Here is a 15,038-nt window from a genome sequence, read left to right as displayed (position 1 = left end):
GCCCTTCTTGCATAATAAATCGGATTTTGCATTATCTCCATCGGATGCTTATAGTATTTTCATAGTCTTTCTCCTCATTACATAATATACAAAACAATCACATTTAGCATTTAGCTAGGCCGTTTTCATCTTCCCACAAGCCTTAGTTGTTCCATTGGCCGTCTTAAAACATGTTATGTTCCATTCATAGTATGACGAAGCTCATTTTAACAAACTTCCGAAAAACATGGTGATTAACACAAAATGTTGACCATCAGGAGGTCTATTAATAGTATTGAAAGTACACTTCTTCATATTAAAACATCTCATAAACTTCTTCAGTTAAAGGACAACTAACTCTGCCAAAGTCCTTAAATGAAATATTTCTAATCTTGAGTGCGGTACAGTAATTTGACCTTCCTTCGTTTTCTACTACTGTATCCATCAAACTTCCACAGACTGATCTGCGATCCCAACAAGCTTGTTCAGAAACAAATTGGCAAAATAATCTCTATAGGAGTCCTTTTTTACTTTGATAAGTTTGTCACCTGTATTCACAGTCATATATATTTTTTGCCAATATTCGTCTTTTTCTTAGGATCCCATATAGACAGTTTTCCTTCTACAAGACTTTTACCAATGCCTCAAACATTTTCTGTCCAATGTCATATCATGCCATGGCCAACAAAAAACACCTTTGTGCGAATTGCAGCATTCTTCATTAATCGGGATATCATCTCTCTTTAAATGTTGGCTTTCAAACTCATCAACTAGATTTGCCAGCTCAAATCATTAATTTGTGTTATTCCAATGATACCACGCTCAATGACCCTGATCAATTGATGTAAATCCAGCAAGTCCTACACATACATGTTCTCTCATAAACTCCAATATCTGTAATTTGTTTCAGTAATCTATTGAAATTGATACAGCGGAAGTAGCCGGTCGTAGTTCAGGTGGTCATGAGCAAAGAAACATTTGATAAAAGCATGTGTACTTTCCATGTATGCAGATATCGTTGTCTTGTGTCTCGGACATATATAGGGATAGTTTAACCACATCATTTAGATTTCGTCGACTCTCTGTATTCAAGTAAATGATCATCCTCTTTCAAACAAAATGTCACTTAACTTAGAATCTTTTTCTCTATCTGCATTTTTTTTAGAAAGCAGAATTAGTGTGCTTCTGTCCTTTAGAGATGTTTTCCATTTAAGATATTTGTGACACTGGTTGTATAGGTAATACACGTTTAGTTTGAACAAAAGCACTGGCCTCAACACTATTTTCACAATGCTACATGTCCAAAGTTCACCGGGTCGACATAATAATTGCTTCTTGATGTCATCTCTGTCCACTTCCACTCATCTCGGGCAAGAGTCATCACCAGGCATTCTTGTCTTTCCCTAGTACATTAGTGTTTATACTACAACCATGTGCAATCATCTAACCAGTGTATAATGGTGGTCTATCTGTAGGGGGTACATATCTAATGAAATCGGTTGAGATTGTAAAAGATGAGAAGTAGGAGTTAATGCTGCCTATAAATAATCTTGTGAATGAGATGTATCTTTATTTCCTTCAAGCTTCTGCCAAAAGTTGACAGGTTGAAAACTTACCAACCATACTGGTGACTATGGCTCTGAAGGTGCAGACATTGGATTACATAGCAATAACGCATTTATTATTTAACATCATATTTATACAGGATTTCAAAATAAGGTATAAATGCACTTGTTTTATATTGTGGCCCTGTCTGAGATACAAAAATTGAAATACGAGTTTCAGTTTTATGAAAAGAAATGAGATCTGTAATTTAAAATCTTTATATAAAATATGGTTAATTCTGACATAGGCGAGCACAATGGAAAAACTTCGGAACAAATCTCTGCCTTGGATACCTACCTGAACTATCTCAGATGTACCGCGAAATGTAAATTTAAGATAAGATAAGATAAGACAACTTTTATTGATCCTCAAAAAGGAAATTCATTGCTCGTCATAAAAATACAAAGAAAACACAATAAATACAATTATTATATAAAAAACATCTAAAAAATAAAAAATAAGTTAAGTTATTATCTTCTTGACTTCCTGTTGTACTGATACCGGAGGGGAGGATTTGGCATATCGATTTGTTTTTACACTGAGGAGCCTCAATCTACCACTTGGATTAAGTTGGTCTATGATTACTTTGTGGAGAGGATAAGAGACATCAGACTCAATGCGTTCGAAATCTTTCTGGAGGTGTTCTTGGTGCACATCGGTAATGGAAGGCAGTTCCAGACCAATCATTTTACCAGCCCGACGGATGAAAGTTTCAAGGCGTCCTTTATTCCCTCCGGTAGCATTACCAGTCCAACAGGAGAGGCAGTACGTCCAAACACTACATATTACGGATCTATAGAACGAAAGTAACATCAGATCACCGGAGTTAATTTTTTAAGTTCTCATACAATACATTCCGGGATTATATTATTATTACGATATTGTTCCATATTTCTATCTTAGGAATATATTATAAAGAGTTTTAAAACAAAATTTCTGATTTCTTCAGTAGATTTTCAACTCAATTTCAATTGTACGCGGTCAAAGTAATTTCCGGATTCACGATGAGTTGACGGGTTCACCTTGCAACTACCTGGTTCAGCTAAGTTGGCCGTTAGTGGCTATAGCCATTTTAGATTTTTATTTATTTTCCGATCGGACCGCGCGTGTGAAGTTACAGTAGTTAAAAAATAAAAATTATACTGCAAATTAATAAAGATCAAATTAAATATACGTCATAAAGCATCGGAATATATTGTGGGGAATAGTATTAGAACATTACATAGGGAGATATCTGATGATAAGACATTTTGTTTAAAAAGTAAGCTGGCAGGAATAACTGTAGGCTATCTGTGTCCCGTTAGGACTGGGATACGTCTGCCCATCTTGAAAGCCATCTAAAACATCTTCCTTCTTAATTGGGCCGAAACGGCCCACTCTGTCGCGGAAGTTAGTTTCAAAAGATCTTTAAATTAAATAATGTATTAATTATTAGGATGGTATTTATTTGAATAATAATAGCCTACACCCCCACCCTAACCCAACTATCTAATAAACGCCCATCCACATTTATACACACAATATTGTATTATATTTATAATAACACAATTATGCTATTTGTAATAGAATTCATCTACAATTTACTAAGCATTTGTTATTATTTTTTACCTCTTTTCATATCTATTAGAGGATTTTATTTGATTATAAATGTTACCATATTATTAAAGATATGTTGTTAAGATATGAAATAAAGTCAAAGATTGCTTTTAACAAAAAATATACACGACATTCATATAAACGACATACCAGCCTACACTATTGATTGTTCATACAAGCTACATTGTACGATGGTGTACTACCTCGAAAACGTGCCCACAATGAGGCTGTCCTCGTCCACCGTCCGAATCTGCTCGTCCACCGGGATATCCCCAAATCCCCCTCTCTCAGAAGACGAAATCTTGCTCGCCGAATCCGACAGAGGTTGGATCCGAACATTCGATTTCTATGTCTAGATTGAAACATCACTTTTTCATGACATATATAGGCTACTAAACTGCGAAATGCATTCTTCATATTATTCTAATTGGATTGTTGTGAAATTGAAAGATGAAAGTTACAAATGCAAATTTTTATACAAAAACTTCCCCTTGTGCTACTCTTTATTTTGAACTTGGATGTGGTAAAAAAATGTTTATATTAAATAATGTTCATAGAATATTGTATATATAGACAGAAGAAGGAAATCTTGTTATCTAGGTCCGAGAACCCTTGAATTTATACTGTAGCAATTATTAGGTGATCATTTAGAATAAAATGATCACCTATTGTTATTGTATGAAATCTTTATTCTTCTTATTGGTTATCCGCCTCAAGCGGATAACCTTTGTTATTGTACGTGTTACTTTTATAATAGGCACAACTCAGCACTATAAGTGTATAATAGGATGGCATACATCAACATTTTCTGATCGTATGTTAACGTACGTGCATGTAAAAAATAAAATTAATTTCAGTAAAATGATAAAAATGATCACCTATAATTCGTCAAAGTGACGAATTAAATTCTAGTTATTGTTATTATTGACGCACAAAAATTATTGATTACAAAATAATAACATTCTTCTTCTTCTGAGACAACAAAATCCATTATGCGTTAATATTGTTGAGGTTGACCTGACTAGAAATATCATGCATTAATATTAAATCTTTTGGAGTTTGATCCCTAATGTTGTGAGTGTATTGAAATATACAGATAAGAAATAATGTCTGTTAAACCACTAAATATTCATATATATTTTTGACAAAAAAATGCCCTCATTTGCTCGTTTACATATTATCTTTCGCTATCATAATTGATGATGTACAAAATAAGTCACACGGATAAACGTTGTTGGACATCGTTCCCATATGTGTATACAATGTTAAAAGAGCATGGCAGCAACTTTATCCTATAAGTTGCCTCAGACACTAAGTAGCCCAACAATTTCCGATTCCGACCCCTACAAGATTTAATAACTCAAAAACTAGATTAAATAGGCTATCAAAACAATATCTATGATCTATAGATCATATATTATATCGAACGCTTTATTAGAAATATCAGTGAGATCAATAGAAGATATTGGGACTCTTCTTTCAGTGCTAGTAAAGAAACAATTGTAAATATCTATCAAAATGATTGTCATTATTTTTTTGCTGATAAAGGGCTTAATTTCAACTTTAACCTTTTTTCAGCAATTTCAGGTAAAGAAACAAGTCTAGGCCTAGTGGACTACCATTGGTGTGTAATCCAAAAACAAGAACAAACAATTATTAGTAACAAACAATAACTGTTCAGTTTGTTTTAGTTTTTTTGTTACAAGTTCTTATCAGTCATATCTTTAAATAAAATTATGAAATATAATACGGATTGTTAAAATATTTTATCCGATGACTAAATATAGATAACATAAATTATAATTTTAATATAGATATATAGATAATATAGATAACATATTAAAACTTTACTTGTGGTGTTTCTATTCAACTTCTACTTTCTAATTCAGCGACATATCAACATTATCCACTATACTCACTGACCTTGAAAAAAAACAAAAAAAAAGATTTGAACTACTTAATGTCAAAAGGAATAATTTAATATACAGAATTTTATTTTGCAAAATGTTAAGAAGTTCATCTTGTTTCCTTGTGATTTCTGCTACACATTAATTTAACCAAATTTACTCTTCGTCGTCAATTTGAAAGGCCATTTTTTGGCCCATGCAAACACATTCATGGTAACTTTCAAATATAGGCTACGTTATTTTCCTCTACGGTGTTTTTTTATAGAATTATTCCCTCTCTATCATTCTTCTACTTTAAGTTAACGCTATATTGTGTAACGGTAAATAATTTGAACATAATATGAACAATCTCATAAAATAAAGAGAAAACGACTACAAACAAAAGAAATAAGCGCCTTTGAGCATTTTGGTGAACATGTGATGCGCTTAACAAATAATATTATAAGCATGGAGGTATATTTAAGTATTGGCGCAGAATAACATAATATAGATCTGAAAAAATCCGCCGATGAGTGAAACTGTTTAAATACGCCATTCGAAACAAGGAAATAACATTTTAATATTGTCACTCATTAATATACTACTGTAGCTTGTGTTTCTTTTTCATTCATCAACGTAACTAAAGATGCCTGCTACATACTTTATTGGCCTGCTAATATTTGTTGTTGTTAGTCCGAGTAACGCTGGGGTGTATCAATGCAAAGCTTACCCAACAACAAAGTAAGTGTTATTTTTATCGTTACTTAATCATCATCATCATCTTGGTCGAATGTGATGATTCGGCACATTTAGGAAGTTTACCAAGGAGGTATAGTCATATTTATAATATAGGTCAGCTATCTTGAGATTCTTTATCATAACAAATAATTAATCTCGATGACCGATCCCAATCGGTATCAATTCAGGAATATTTAATAATTCCTAAGAGTTTTATATTTAATATTTGAAATTGTAATTTGTAGGCCTACTTCTTATTGTAAGATGATGTAATCCATCTCCTTCTTTTGCTCCATGAGGGATGAATAACGATATAATTATACTGATAATATAATTAATATAAATATACAATTGATGGTTTTCAGGAAGTGTGATCATTTCAAGTTTTCTCAACAATGGCCTCCGACATTTTGTAAAATTGAAAAAGTAAGTACCGGGAGTAAAGTAGCCTAACTAACGTTTTTATTTTACTACTAATATGAAGAAAAACAAAAGTGAATGTTCTTTCTATTTAACAGTGTAGCATTCCGACTGGTGTGAACACGTGGACTATCCATGGACTCTGGTAATGTAAATTATTCATCTGTACATACTAATTTGTTGGGTAGTATACATTAACAGATAATTATAGAGAAAGTGATGGATTCTTCATTTCTTACCTTAATTTAGTACCGTACCTTACATTATTATTTCTTCCGGCAGGCCCGATGCTACTAACTATTACCTTTCGTTCTGTTATCCAAAACAAGTGTTCGATCCCAATTCAATCACGGTAGGAAACTATATTATAAGTATGTGTACTATTTGCATATGATGCACAATCGTCCAATCACATAACCTGAATCTATGTACGTAGTGTAACGGATGATATGGATAAATGTAATAACTTTAACCTTTAACCCGAAGGACAATTTTGTTGCGTTAGTAGGATTGATCACTTGGTGTTACGGTAATGATTGTTTATTAATTGTCTGATTGTTTAAAAACAAATTAATCAATCCTACTATTATATCCATCATAGAGTGTAGCGCCGAAACTGGTTAATAATGCCTACATCATGCCATGGTCTTTTAACAAATCACAGAACCTCACAAACATCACTCACTATCTAAAAGCATCACAACAAAATCAGTCATACTATAAACTCATTTATTTATATTATGATATTATAACTTTCAAAATGCTATTTTTTAATAATTCAGCCATTGTGTAAAACGACTAAAAAAATATTTTAAATTAAATATTTCGTTTTGTGCCTGCATGTTGATATTAGTTCATTTTTTTCGGCCTAAAAGCTTGTTCCGCAACGCAAGTGATTTGACCCATCACAAGGCGATGGATTTAATTGGCATTAATCAACACGCTTATATTATTGTTGTTTGCGTCATTTCGTTGCGCCCTAGTAGGTGTCTTAAGCTTGGTTACCATTCGGACGCAACGCGACGACGACATAGCAGTTCGGATGATCCATCACATTGTGATCGAACAATTGCGGCGCAGTTTACGTCATCTAAGTGAAACCAAACTTTACCCCGAAGAAAGTATTGCAGTGTCCTTACGTCTGGAGAATCAGAGTTTACGGTTGTTACGTAACAATGCTCATTTTTGCTGTCAAGTGAGCATAGCTTAGGATGGCAAATAATATATCAAAGTATTTAATTAACAATAGGCAACACATCCGTAAACAATAGACCTTTGAAAAACATAAAACAATAACTTCCTGGTCATTCATTAACTGTAGTCTTGTGGACAAATTGCGTCACTCATGTTTTGTAATTCACCTGAAGAGTGTGACCACTGGCCATACGAAACAAGCGTGTAGTGAATAAATATGAAGTCACCTTAGTTCATCTCGTATCGTTTTATTTTATTTAGCTCTACCTCAGTGTATCAAGCACCTTATCCAGGTGATCTGAATTATTTATACCATGTCCCGCATACCTGGCTCAGCCTATATATTGTGCCAGTTCTGCAGTACATTTTATTTCGAAACCTGAGCTGCACTGACGAGACCTAATAAGATCGAAACAGTACTGTCTGCAGATTGGATATATATATATATATATATATATAAGCGCACAACTTCCGTGAATGCCGAGAATGTTAAAGAGTTGCTATCCAATCGAGTTTGAACAATACCATGAAAGCCCCAGTGGTCTAATGGTTAGGACATCTGTATATCAAGCAGGCGGTCCGAGTTCGAGTCTCGGTTGGGGCGACTTTTTCTCATTCTCACAGATTTCCTCATCTTTATCGTTTCAAATTAATTAATTAAATTTCAGTATATCACCGGGCGGTTTAGAATTAATGTTCTTTGCCTACTGTGTTTATATATATAAAAGTATCTCTTCGGAGATCCCGCCTCGTGAATAAAAATACTGTAAGATGAGGGCGTATCAATTTGATCTCTGTTGCGCTTGTGTACAACTGAGGACTAGTGCTGTTCCGCCGTACCATGCCGAGAATGTTAAAGAGTTGCTATCCAATCGAGTTTGAACAATACCATGAAAGCCCCAGTGGTCTAATGGTTAGGACATCTGCATATCAAGCAGGCGGTCCGAGTTCGAGTCTCGGTTGGGGCGACTTTTTCTCATTCTCACAGATTTCCTCATCTTTATCGTTTCAAATTAATTAATTAAATTTCAGTATATCACCGGGCGGTTTAGAATTAATGTTCTTTGCCTACTGTGTTTATATATATATATATATTCTCACAGATTTCCTCATCTTTGTCGTTTCAAATTAATTAATTAAATTTCAGTATATCACCGGGCGGTTTAGAATTAATGTTCTTTGCCTGTTGTGTTTATATATATATATATATACATATATATATATACATACATACTATGGTCTAATGGTTAGGACATCTGCATATCAAGCAGGCGGTCTGTTTTTATATATATATAATATATATGAAATGTTGTAATTTAGTCGTGTAACTTTTAAATTAAATTCGAAGCTAAAACAGATTTTTATGTTTTCAATTGTGTGTGCTAGGACATCACGGATAAGTTGCAACTCGTATGGCCATCATTAAAATACAACCAAGAAAACATGTATTTCTGGTAAAGACATACTTTTAATTGTGCTTAATATTTGTTTTATTTATGAATAATTCATAATATTCATGTTTTAATATTACAATGTGTATAGAGTTGTTATGTGTGTTTTTCATTTATGTGGTCTGTTTTAATTGTAAATGAACAAGTAAATTAATGAATAAATGAAAAAATAAACAAAATAAAAATTAGAAATAAACATATACTACACTATACTGTGAATAAAATAAAACAACTAGAGCAATTTCACAAACTGACATTGTTGATGAAATGTTGCTGATTTTTAAAGGATTTACTGTTTATTTTGTCATTGTTCTTCCTTTAGGCAACACGAATGGTGCAAACACGGAAGTTGTGCGCTTAACTGCACGACTGAAACAGATTCAGAGAGAAATTATTTCAACAAGACGGTTGATTTAAATAACAAGTTTAGTATTGATAAGTAAGTTCTATTACAGGAAATTCTTATACTATAAACTTTGGTATTGAATCATTACAGAGCCAAACATATCTTATATATTATGATCATTTTAGACAAACGGCAAATCTTAATTACTTCTGACAAAATATCGTCATCGTAGACTAGATTATGATTTGACCCATCACCGGCGATGGATTTAATTGTCATTAATCAACACGCTTTTGTTGTTTACGTCCTTTCGTTGTGCCTAGTAGGTGTCTTAAACTTGGTTTCCATTCGGACGCAACGCGACGACGACATAGGCACAGTGCAAGTGTTCGGATGTTTCATCACATTGTGATTGAACAACTTACTTGCGGCGCAGGTTACGTCATCTAAAAGCTTGGTTATCACTAGGACGTAACGCAAGGACGTAAACGCAACGCAAACGTGTTGACCAATGACAAGCGACCGTTCGAATAATCCATTGATTGTGATTGGTCAACACACTTACGTTGCGTTACGTCCTTGTCTTGCGTCTCAAGTGGGAACCAAGCATTAGTGAAACCAAACTTTACCCCGAAAACAATATTGCAGTGCCCTTACGTCCGGAGAACCAGAGTCTACGGTTGTTACGTAACAATGCTTTAAGCTTGGTTCCCACTAGAACGTAACGCAAGGACGTAAACGCAACGCAAGCGTGTTAACCAATGACAAGCGACAGTTCGAATAATCCATCGTTTGTGATTGGTCAATTCACTTACGTTGCGTTACGTCCTTGTGTTGCGTCTCTAGTGGGAACCAAGCATTATTTCTGTGTCGGCACGTGGACAAAAGTTCTGGGTAGATCAATTTATCTCTGCTGAAGTGTTGAATAGTCACCATTCAATCGTATTTAAACAATATCATGAAAGACCCAGTGACCTACTGGCGAGAAGGCCTACATTTGCATATCAAGCAGATGGTTCTGGGTTAAAATCTCGGTTGGGCAACTTTGTTTCATTCTCACAGATTTCCTCATTTTTATCTTTTCAATTAATTAATTCATTTTCAGTATATCACCGGGCGATTTAAAGTGTATTATGTGCCCGTGATGTTTAGTTTTCAGTTAAACAAATTCCATATAATATATAAATAATGTATGATATATCTATATATATGTTTATCTGAAGGGCATTATCCGAAAACGGTATTGTTCCAGGGAAGAGTTACAATTTGACTACAATAACCGCCGCTCTCCACGATGCGTTCAACGCTACATCTATTGTTTGTTGCAAAGTTGTAAGTACCGTATAATTACATTAAATAAAAAGAAAGGAACGAGTGAAAACATACATATTCATGATTAGCGTTTTTCTTTTTTAAGTAAACCTCTGATGCATATGGTACATATTAACTTTGTTAAGTTGCGTAAAGCAGAGTTTAGTTTCCAATCTATGTCTAACGCAGCAATACCTTCCACCATTAAATCACTCCATGGTAGGCCTAGACCTACTGTTAGAACTCCACTCTATCACCTAGATTGATGATTATTGTATTAATCTATGTATATTTAGTAATTTATCTCTATTATATGAGCCTTCTTTTATGTGCAGGTTGATGGACAGAGTTACTTAAACGAAATCCATTTGTGCATGACAACAGACTTTACCTTGAAGGACTGTGATGTAAGCATGAAAGGATGCAACAAATATGAACCCATAAGCTATCCAAGTTTCAAAGCTTCATTTATTTCTGAGTTCAGCTTAGAATTACCTTAATAGGTCTATATTGTTTTTCAACAGTAAAAATAAATAAATAATTAAAGTTATATAGATATCATTTTTCTTTCAACTTTCAGTTTTTTTTTACTTCTTGTTTACACGGAAAAAAAGAAAGTTGATCAAGAATATAAAGTATTCGTTGTTTTCTTAATCTATCTCATGATAAGTATGCATAGGCCTAATAAAAGTTAAACAATTATGACAAATTAAGGAGAATGTTTTTTTTTCACTATATAAATATGTTTAGTTTCAAATGAAAATATCAGATTTAAATACAGTCAAAACATACAAAATGTTTCAAGCAATTATGATTATTGGAATAAATGTGTTAAGCAGCATAGAAACATTGTCTTTTCTTTAATATTATTATATGTACCGCCATCCATTTTGCACGGTTTTAATATAATAATACCTATTAATTTATTATTGATAATAAATAATTACTTTCATATCGATAATGCAACTCAAAATTAACCTTATTCATTCAGATAATATGTAGGAATTATCTTCCATTTTAATCTATCAGGATTTAAAATTTTTTTACACCAACCATATTTTAGTGTTTTTACATGTGATCTAAAGTCGGGCATTTCGATTTCATCTTTTAAAAGGTTACCTATCAGCAGTGTATTTCTTTTAAATGGTTTCTTTTTCCCACTCCACAGGAAGTTAACTTTTGATAATACATTCTCTGGTATATTTGTAATAGAAGCATTATAATACGTCAACTTTGAAAGTGCCGGTGACCAAAGTTTCGTTTATTCCATACATTGCATTTCTTTTTCTGTTACGCCCAAACCAAATTGCAGGTTTGAAATTTTACAGAAAGTAATAACAATTTCTAAATCTGTATACACTATGACCATTGCCTGCAAAAATTACCGTATCGTCAGCAAGCTGCGATATCCTTACATGCGAGTGAGAGGCCAAGTTTAGACAGTGGAACCATAATACGTAGCCATAACATCGGCAAGGGTTTGAGGCTCACTCGCTCCATGGTTCTGGTGGTAGAATGAGTCTTCTCGGACTATAAACCGTAGGTCCAGTGTACAAATCTGGCTCATGTGCAAGAACGTAGTACATCTTTCGAGTAGAGTAGGGAGTTACCCCGGTGTACTCACACACGTACTCAGCCACTGTCACAAACTCATAATAGTACATACACTGAGCACTCTGTGAGGCTACCCAGTATAAAGATTTACTGTTAATAATAACTTACTTCTTCAATATTGTTATTTACAGAAGGTAGTTAAATACCAGAGTGGTATATTTTCCTATCCTATTGCTAGGATTTCTACAGTACAGTCAAAATGTAAAAAGTTACATTATAATTGCGGAATTAAACGATTAGCGTTTAGAAACATCATCATTAACAGTAATCTTTGGACTTTGATCTTTAATGTTGTGAGCTCAGTGTATTTACATAACACAGCTCGCAAAGCTAAATCACTAAATATTCATATTTATACTTTTATTTTATAATTTTGACAATTGTAGATTTGTTAATTATTGTATCCTAATTTGCACATTTGCTAGTTCACATAGTTTTCTTTATCTAGATCAGATTCATATGCTTTACACAATAAAATAACTGGGAACGTTATCAGGAAATTTTAATATTAATTTCAACACCAACATTTTTCGTATAGAATTAACATGTAGTATAACTATAAATGTTAACATGTTGGGTTTGTTAGGCACGGGATAAAATGACAGAGCAAAATTGTTCAGTTTGTTATGATCGGCTTATGGCTGATCAATGGAAATGTGATCAATGTACTTTAGTTGCGCATACAACCTGCATTGTGCGATGGTGTAATACCTCGCAAACGTGCCCACAATGTAGACTACGGATTAAACCCTCTCACTCGTGGGGAGATGACGAGATCTTGTTTGGAGAATCTGACAGAAGTTGGATCCGAACATTCGATTTCTATGTCTAGACGAGTAAAATGGAATTGATGAAATACGATCACTTTTTTAACAAATTTCTTCTAATTATTCTTTTCAAATGATCCTAAGACAATGTCTTAACCTCCCGTCTATTATTACTCCATTACTTTAATTATAGTAGGCCTAACAAATGAATAAATATGTCAGTAACAATTGCAAAACGAAAATATAGGAGAGTATAATTTAAATTTGCAGCACATTATTTAAATAAGCATGACATACTATTAGCCATTGGTATTATTGAAAGATACATTATCAAAATAACCGAATAATAACAGGAAGGGTCTTAACTACACTTTAACCAGGGAGACTGCTTTAACCGCCCAATTGGTGGTTAAAGGCAATTCAACACAGTTAATTGTAGCAACCAGACACGTTGCCCTTCTTGCATAATAAATCGGATTTTGCATTATCTCCATCGGATGCTTATAGTATTTTCATAGTCTTTCTCCTCATTACATAATATACAAAACAATCACATTTAGCATTTAGCTAGGCCGTTTTCATCTTCCCACAAGCCTTAGTTGTTCCATTGGCCGTCTTAAAACATGTTACGTTCCATTCATAGTATGACGAAGCTCATTTTAACCAACTTCCGAAAAACATGGTGCTTAACACAAAATGTTGACCATCAGGAGGTCTATTAATAGTATTGAAAGTACACTTCTTCATATTAAAACATTTCATAAACTTCTTCAGTTAAAGGACAACTAACTCTGCCAAAGTCCTAATCTTGAATGCGATACAGTAATTTGACCTTCCTTCGCTTTCTACTACTGTATCCATCAAACTTCCACAGACTGATCTGCGATCCCAACAAGCTTGTTCAGAAACAAATTGGCAAAATAATCTCTATAGGAGTCCTTTTTTACTTTGATAAGTTTGTCACCTGTTTTCACAGTCATATATATATTTTTTGCCAATATTCGTCTTTTTCTTAGGATCCCATATAGACAGTTTGCCATTTAAGATATTTGTGACACTGGTTGTATAGGTAATACAAGTTCAGTTTCAACAAAAGCACTGGCCTCAACACTATTTTCACATTGCTACATGTCCAAAGTTCACCGGGTCGACATAATAATTGCTTCTTGATGTCATCTCTGTCCACTTCCACTCATCTCGGGCAAGAGTCATCACCAGGCATTCTTGTCTTTCCCTAGTACATGAGTGTTTATACTACAACCATGTGCAATCATCTAACCAGTGTATAATGGTGGTCTATCTGTAGGGGGTACACATATAATGAAATCGGTTGAGATTGTAAAAGATGAGAAGTAGGAGTTAATGCTGCCTATAAATAATCTTGTGAATGAGATGTATCTTTATTTCCTTCAAGCTTCTGCCAAAAGTTGACAGGTTGAAAACTTACCAACCATACTGGTGACTATGGCCCTGAAGGTGCAGACATTGGATTACATAGCAATAACGCATTTATTATTTAACATCATATTTATACAGGATTTCAAAATAAGGTATAAATGCACTTCTTGTTTTATATTGTGGCCCTGTCTGAGATACAAAAATTGAAATACGAGTTTCAGTTTTATGAAAAGAAATGAGATCTGTAATTTAGAATCTTTATATAAAGTATGGTTAATTCTGACATAGGCGAGCAAAATGGAAAAACTTCGGAACAAATCTCTGCCTTGGATACCTACCTGAACTATCTCAGATGTACCGCGAAATGTAAATTTAAGATAAGATAAGATAAGACAACTTTTATTGATCCTCAAAAAGGAAATTCATTGCTCGTCATAAAAATACAAAGAAAACACAATAAATACAATTATTATATAAAAAACATCTAAAAAATACAAAATAAGTTAAGTTATTATCTTCTTGACTTCCTGTTGTACTGATACCGGAGGGGAGGATTTGGCATATCGATTTGTTTTCACACTGAGGAGCCTCAATCTACCACTTGGATTAAGTTGGTCTATGATTACTTTGTGGAGAGGATGAGAGACATCAGACTCAATGCGTTCGAAATCTTTCTGGAGGTGTTCTTGGTGCACATCGGCAGTTCCAGACCAATCATTTTACCAGCCCGACG

General features: G+C 33.7%; 1 protein-coding gene and 1 non-coding gene across 2 annotated transcripts; both read left to right on the top strand.

The window, feature by feature from the left end:
* Positions 1-5,706: 5,706 nt before the first annotated feature.
* LOC144853624 (ribonuclease Oy-like) lies at positions 5,707-11,289 on the top strand. Its single transcript, XM_078711359.1, has 8 exons — positions 5,707-5,807; positions 6,170-6,230; positions 6,323-6,369; positions 6,507-6,576; positions 8,805-8,872; positions 9,192-9,308; positions 10,439-10,547; positions 10,862-11,289. Exons 1-8 carry the CDS (start codon positions 5,713-5,715, stop codon positions 11,024-11,026), a joined length of 732 nt encoding a protein of 243 aa, XP_078567485.1. The 5' UTR covers positions 5,707-5,712; the 3' UTR covers positions 11,027-11,289.
* On the top strand, positions 8,315-8,386 carry Trnad-auc (transfer RNA aspartic acid (anticodon AUC)). Its single transcript has one exon. It is a non-coding gene; the product is annotated as a tRNA-Asp (tRNA).
* Positions 11,290-15,038: the final 3,749 nt, after the last annotated feature.

This window comes from Antedon bifida, chromosome 10 (genome assembly GCF_963402885.1).
Source record: "Antedon bifida chromosome 10, ecAntBifi1.1, whole genome shotgun sequence".
In the NCBI taxonomy this organism is placed as follows: Eukaryota; Metazoa; Echinodermata; class Crinoidea; order Comatulida; family Antedonidae; genus Antedon; species Antedon bifida.
The sequence above is the reverse complement of the archived record's forward strand: the minus strand, read 5'-3'. Positions and strand labels throughout refer to the sequence as shown.

Bases quoted from the DNA above. Each gene is read 5' to 3' on its own strand.
- LOC144853624 (XM_078711359.1), top strand. From the start codon at position 5,713: ATGCCTGCTACATACTTTATTGGCCTGCTAATATTTGTTGTTGTTAGT. The intron at 8,873-9,191 runs GTAAAGACATAC...TTCTTCCTTTAG, and splicing joins CAAGAAAACATGTATTTCTG to GCAACACGAATGGTGCAAAC. The intron at 9,309-10,438 runs GTAAGTTCTATT...GTTTATCTGAAG, and splicing joins AACAAGTTTAGTATTGATAA to GGCATTATCCGAAAACGGTA.